The sequence below is a fragment of the Chenopodium quinoa genome, unplaced genomic scaffold, assembly GCF_001683475.1.
Source record: "Chenopodium quinoa cultivar QQ74 unplaced genomic scaffold, ASM168347v1, whole genome shotgun sequence".
In the NCBI taxonomy this organism is placed as follows: domain Eukaryota; kingdom Viridiplantae; phylum Streptophyta; class Magnoliopsida; order Caryophyllales; family Amaranthaceae; genus Chenopodium; species Chenopodium quinoa.
Genome location: NW_018743252.1, coordinates 7,253,507 through 7,260,626, shown reverse-complemented (window position 1 = coordinate 7,260,626; position 7,120 = coordinate 7,253,507). Strand labels below are relative to the sequence as shown.

General features: G+C 32.3%; 1 protein-coding gene across 1 annotated transcript; it reads left to right on the top strand.

Moving 5' to 3' along the window:
- Positions 1-2,246: 2,246 nt before the first annotated feature.
- LOC110735139 (glucan endo-1,3-beta-glucosidase 2-like) lies at positions 2,247-6,744 on the top strand. The gene is made up of 3 exons (XM_021915297.1): positions 2,247-2,801; positions 4,694-5,947; positions 6,027-6,744. Exons 1-3 carry the CDS (start codon positions 2,738-2,740, stop codon positions 6,212-6,214), a joined length of 1,506 nt encoding a protein of 501 aa, XP_021770989.1. The 5' UTR covers positions 2,247-2,737; the 3' UTR covers positions 6,215-6,744.
- Positions 6,745-7,120: the final 376 nt, after the last annotated feature.

Sequence of the window (7,120 nt, the reverse complement as noted above, 5' to 3'; positions counted from 1 at the left end):
TAATTGGCTTAGATGGCTAAATAGAGTTAGTATTTTATACTCTTGGATCATGGTACTCCATATCCAATATGCTTGAGTTATTTTGCCCAAACCTTATGTTATTTTGCTTAAATCTTGTGTTATTTTGCTAAAACAATATGTTATTTACTTGTTTACTTCTACATTATGTATAAAAAATAGTATGCATGTATAAAATAACATGTAATTATTTTAAAATAACATATATATAAAGTTAAATAATAAGAAGTTCACATCAAAATAACATGAATTTTATAAACCCTGGAGTACAGTGAAATGATTGATGTTGAACATAGAAAAATAGCATGCAAGTATAAAATAACATGTACTTATTTTAAAATTACATATGTATAGGTTTCAAAAAAAAAAAATACATATATATAAATTGAAATAATAAGAAGTTCACATCAAAATAACATGAATTTTAGAAACCTGGAGTACCTTGTGCATGGTACTCCAGGAGTAAGATAGAAATTACGAGTTAAATAACCATCTTTCCTACAAGAGGTTAGGTGTTCGAATCTCCTCAGCCTTATATTTTTATATGAAGTGGCATAATGATTTAAGGTCGATTGAGTGGTGACGTGGTCTTTTATGGAGTAATAATGACGTGGCATAATCATTTAAGGTTGATTGAGTGGTGACGTGGCATAATTAGAGGTTGAGTAAGTGACGTGGAGTAAGTGAAAAAGTCTACGTCACTACATGGCACATATACATTCTTAGAAACGCCTTTTAAGAGATTAGTATAGATTCCATAAATTTTAATTTTATATTTATATACAAATTATAATTTCAATCCAACAACTCCAGCACCTCTTATATACACCCGAGTGCACATAGAGGTAATTGCATCCAATGGTAGTATTTTTCTTCTCATTTGACATTTTTTTTATCCTCAATTTAACGTTATAAAATGAACAAAAAATTAAATGAGTTGAAAATACCCTTGGATACACCTTACATCCGGGTGTATATATATTTTTTTATTTTTTTTTATTGTTATTCACCTTCTTATTAACCTTCGTTCAATTGTTAAGACAAAATGAAACTTTTATTTTTATTTTTTTTATTTTTTTATTATTTATTTTAGGAAAACAAAATGAATTCGTTCGGCATCACTGTGGTTTTTTTGTTTTTTTGGGGTTTTTTGTTTTTTTTTTCAAATCATATTATATATGTCATATAATGAATAAAAAATTAAGTCTAATTTATAAAACTCATTGTAAATTTGAAAACTGACAACAGAAAAGTGGAAACATGTTTTCTTGTTTTCTGTTTTTGGTTTTTTATTTTCAAAAAAACGAAAACTGAAAAAAAAAAAACACGATGTCAAATATGTTAATTTTTTATTTTTTTTAAGGAAAATGAAGCTTTTATTTAAAAGTTGGATGGAATATTGAATTTAGGGAAAAAATAGTATCACTACGATTAATTAAAATTAGAAATTCCCTAAACAAACTTATATGACCGTTGAATTAATTAGGCTTACAAGTTTCGCATATATTCTGTTGGCAAAAAAATAAAATAATAAAATAAAATATACAAATCGAAAAGTACACATATTACGTTATTACGTCCCGTTTGCTGTCTCTTTACATAAAAGGGGGGGTCCTACTCCATTGTTCTCTCTTTCTCTGTTCCCTTCTTTTTATATTCACCCTTTTTACACACAATTGATTCATAGTACTACACTACGACACACACCTCTACCGTATTAGTTAGAATTTTTTTTTTAGGGAATCACCGTATTAGTTAGATAAAAGCTCACAAATGGAACCTTAAAATCAATGATGATACTCTACTTAATAGAATTAACTGATTCAACCCATTTTTAGTTTACATTTTTGATTAAATTAGTTATTTGAAATGGTAATAAGAACTGACATGACATAAAGGTTATATGTTCAAATGTTATCAACCACCCAAAAACTTTAAATTAGATGATGTTGATCATACCCCGTCCGTTTCTAAGTAATTAGCACGTTTGACTTTTCTTTACTTTTTATATACTAATTTTGACTATTATTTATTTATTTTAATAAAAGTATAATTATTTTTATTTTATCCTGAAATATATTGTTAAATAAGTATAAATATAAAGTTTCATACTATCGACTTTTACATTAGTTTCAAAATATAACTATCATAAAATTGGTTACTCAAATAATCTTATTGTATATCACCCATTATGAGGGTAACTATTTAACAATTTTGGATAACTACTTTTAACTTTGCTAAAATAATTTTTAACTTGTTAAAATATAAGTAGTAAATACTGCAATTTTTATGAAACGAACGAAGTATTATCTTCATTCACTTTTTTCTTACATTCACCCGACATTTTAACTCGAGATCGAGTCCCGTGCACAACGCCACAATCTTTGTTGCACCCAATCGACCCAAGAAAATCCAAATACAAACACCAAATAAAAAACAACCCTTTTGTGTGAACAACTCGAAAAAACCTGAGCAACGGCTACACACTGACATACAACAAAACTGCCTTTGTAATTTGTATTCTCCCCAACTTGTGTACTGTTCACTGCTCATAATTTCTCTACCGTCCGATCTTTCTGTCATCAAAATCAAACTTACATCATTTCCTCATTTTTTCTTTCTTCCCCTCCCTCTTATAATCCCGTGCTTTTTCCAATCTAATTACTTACTTTAACTCTTTCTCTCTCTAAAGCTTTCTCTCTCTTCTTCAAGCTCAACAATGGCTGCTGCTGCTAATATCATTGCTCTCTTGTTCTTGTTTCTTTCTACTGTTTTTTCTCAAGGTGAGAAATTTGCTTCAACTTTTAACATTTGGGTATTTTTTCTTTTTCAAATTTTGCTTAGTTTTTGTTTCTGAGGATAATTTTTTCCATTTTTTTTTTATATTTAATTTTCTGGGTTTTTTGCTACTTATCAAAATTATCCCAAGAAATGCCTTACCTGTTTTTTTTTTTCTTTTCATTTGTTCAGTTCATAATTTACAATTTTGTTTACTCACTTTGAAACTTGCTTGAACATGAGTTTTTCTTTTTCTTTTAAAAAAAAATTGTTGTGAGTTCATTTTGAAAATGTGGGTAGGAGATTTTCCAGAAGGTATTACACTTTGGGTAAATCAGTAATTGCATGTTATCTGCTGTAAGAAATTTGAGTGGTACTGTAGCAGTTGAGAAACAGTAAAACTCATTGAATGTTTTGTACTTTACTTTCTTCTGCTTTCAGCAAATTTTTTCAAAAGCAATGTGAAATAGTGTATACTTGTTTCCATTTTAAGTGTAAATTTAATTTTGAGCAATTTATAGATGCCCCAGAAATTAATGTAACTTTGGCATAAATGTATATGAGTAGTTGCCAAAAATAATGTCATTCTGGTAATGTGTTTTTTTTTTTTTTTTTTTTTTAATTTGATTTTATAATTATTATTATTATTTTTTTTAATTTACAAGGTTAATGTGTAAGAAATTGGCTAAATTATTAATTTAATGTAATGATGTAAATCTGCAAAAAAAAATCTTGTTAAGAAGCTGCTTAAGCTATTGTTGCTGTAATGGGAGAATTAGATGATTTATTAAACAAGAAGATTTATTAAACAAGAAGTTAAAGGGTACTAGAGTATAATATTAATTTAATGTCTGCTAATAATATTGTTAAGAAGCTGCTTAAGTTATTGTAATGGGAGAATTAGATGATTAATTTAATTATAAAAATGGTGACTGCATAATCTTGTATTTGTCTGTTATTGTTGTTGTTTTATCAAATCAAAGCATGGGTTAATTGCTTATTTCATATTTGAAGACTGTGTACCTCGTTAATGACAGGAGTCAAAGATTAAAAAATCAAGGCAAACTTTATAGAAATGGTAATTGCATTGGTTTTGATGGGCTGAGAATTACCACAACAAAACTGAAGCATATGGATGCAATGCCTTCTTTATGCATACATTTTTATCATTTAATTCTTATTATCTACTAGAGGAATCGTGAATGCCGAATTCGTAGAATAATTTAGGTGGATGGGTAGTTTTGGAGAAGACCTCTAGCTTGGGATTAGAGAAGTTTGTTAAGACTTACTGATATTTATTGTAAAAATTGCTATTTAGGCTGATTAAACTGGAGAATGTGCACTCTTGAGAAAAGTGAAGGATTCGGTTTTGAGGATTTTAGTTAGCATTTGAACGTTTAAATGTAGATATTTAACCCCTCGTGTCTAATTATGTTTGCCATTGGATTGTTAGTGGAGATAATGTCCTGTTGTTATACTGTCAAATGACTTAGTGCCAAAAAAAATAACATATTTGAGACATTGCCTTGGTTGATTGTGTCTAACTTTTGAGTTTAAAGAGCTTTTGCTGCACAATTATGTTTATAGATTTTAGTACCCTGTAGCAAGCAATGTGAGGGTGTATAGCTGTGCACCATGAGAATGTCATGGCCGTAGTCTGCTGCCATTACAAAATGGTTTGATTTAGAATAACTACGCTTGTAACTGTGTAAGCATCAGGATTATTAGGTCTTCCAAGCTATGTGCTCTTATTAATTAACATCATCAACCGTTTTTAGGTAATGCTGTTGATATATGCCTGATCTCAAGCTGCTTAATTAACACCATCAACCATTCAAACTCTTGCGTCGTATTTTTTATGCACTAGATGTTCATACAGTTTCTTTTTGCATTGCAGATGCTTTTATCGGAGTTAATATAGGAACAGACCTCTCAGACATGCCTCACCCCACTCAAGTGGTTGCTCTATTGAAAGCCCAGCATATTCGACATGTTCGCATCTATGATGCTGACAGGGGAATGCTCCTTTCCCTTGCCAATACTGGTATACAAGTTGCAATCTCTATTCCTAATGATCAAATCCTTGGTATTGGTCAATCAAACTCCACTGCAGCCAGGTGGGTCTCACAAAATGTGGTCGCCCATTATCCAGCAACCAACATTACTGCAATTTGTGTTGGCTCTGAGGTTTTAAGCACAATCCCAAATGCTGCCCCTATCCTTGTGAATGCCCTCAAATTTATCCAGTCAGCACTTGTTGCCTCGAATCTTGATGGAAAAATCAAAGTCTCTACACCTCTTTCTACTTCGGTTATCCTAGATTCTTTCCCACCTTCCCAGGCCTTCTTTAACCATTCTTTAAACCCTGTCCTGGTACCATTGCTTAAATTCTTGCAATCAACTAATTCATATCTCATGCTCAACATATATCCTTACTATGATTACATGAATTCTAATGGGGTTATTCCATTAGATTATGCTCTTTTTCAACCTCTTTCTGCAAACAAAGAGGCTGTTGATTCAAATACACTCCTCCATTACACAAACGTTTTTGACGCCATGTTGGATGCTGCTTACTTTGCCATGGCTGATCTAAATTTCACTAACATCCCCATCATGGTCACTGAGTCAGGCTGGCCATCCAAGGGAGATGCCAAAGAGCCCGATGCCACTCTCGAGAATGCCAACACTTACAACAGCAATCTTATAAAGCACATTCTCAACAATACAGGAACACCTAAACATCCAGGAATCGCTGTTAGTACTTACATCTATGAACTATATAACGAGGATACAAAGGATGGGGCCACCTCAGAGAAAAATTGGGGATTATTCGATGCAAATGGGAAGCCAGTCTATATCTTGCGTCTCACTGAGTCTGGGTCTGTTTTGTCTAATGATACAACAAACCAAACTTACTGTACTGCAAGAGATGGAGCTGACAAGAGGATGGTACAGGCGGCGTTGGATTGGGCCTGTGGACCTGGAAAGGTGGATTGCTCCCCATTATTGCAGGGCGAGCCTTGCTATGAGCCTGATAATGTATTTTCTCATGCTACTTATGCTTTCAACACTTATTATCAGAACACAGGCAAAGCTCCGGAATCTTGTGACTTCAATGGTGTGGCTGAAATCACCACCACCGATCCAAGTATGATTATAACCGCAGACTGTATATTCAACATACTTTCTACTTTTAATGTCTAATCTGTATTTTTAATCTGCTGCAGGTCATGGCAATTGCACATCAAGTACAGGTGGTCTCAATGGCACCTTTCCCAATGCGACTGCACCATCTATGAACTCAATGAGCTCAGATTCTACAAGTAGCATGTTTTCTCAAAGTTCTTCATTACTATTAATGGTTGGAATTCTAACTTGGAGCATAATTTTCTTACCAACTGCAAGATTCATGTAAGATCAATGCTTTGGACGCGAACCTATTTTTGCTGGGGTGGAAACTTGAAGGGACCTCCTCGTTTCCCTGATAGATTTTCGCCCTACAGTACTGTCCAAACTGTCAAATAGGGATAGAGTTGTAGGTATCAATTGATGCTTAGCTATTTTTGTTCTATTATTTAGGTGATGATTTCTGCACACCAATATTTATGTTTTGCACTCCGATTTTTACACAAAACACTCCTCTCCAATTGGAACTCGGGGTGTGTGGATAGCAAACCAAATGGTGCGGATATCAGTTCCGAAGTTATTTGTTTGATGATTGTAGTTGGGCCATATTTTGTCTTTCCCTTCACCTCCCTAAATATTTGGGTGCAGGTTGGCCTGACAATATCCTGCTTATCAGAGGACATAAATCTTAGCTTAGGATTTATTTTGACGGCATGGTACACCTAGAGAAAATTCATTCAAATGTGAAGATTGTTATGAACACAATTGTAACAAAATTATTCAATGCACAATTGACTTTAATCGACTTCTTCTGTTTAATTTGTTGTCTTCTTTATACTTTTGTTTAAGGGAAAGATAAGGTGTAGAGACTATTAACAGGCTTGAAATGAAATGAGGGAGTAATAATAATTTTTACTTCTAGAATAAAGGAATTGAGGATGTTTTAATTTATGTAACTCTCTGTTCGCATTAATAGGGTTGGCTCAAAATTTAAGAGAATTATATACTAGGCTTATAGGCTTATAAATAATAAAAAATAGTGTGCGTGAGGTTGGTAGGAAAGAGAAATAATAAAATATTTGTAAAAGTGGGGTTAATGGGAGAGAGAAATTATAAAATAATGGTAGGAAAGAGAAATTATAGAAGTGTTGTAGTTAATATGAAACAAAAGTAAAAGGAAAATGTTGCGATTAAT

Coding starts and splice junctions, on each gene's coding strand:
- LOC110735139 (XM_021915297.1), top strand. CDS start 2,738: ATGGCTGCTGCTGCTAATATCATTGCTCTCTTGTTCTTGTTTCTTTCT. Junction 2,802..4,693: donor TTCTACTGTTTTTTCTCAAG/GTGAGAAATTTG, acceptor TTTGCATTGCAG/ATGCTTTTATCGGAGTTAAT. Junction 5,948..6,026: donor AATCACCACCACCGATCCAA/GTATGATTATAA, acceptor AATCTGCTGCAG/GTCATGGCAATTGCACATCA.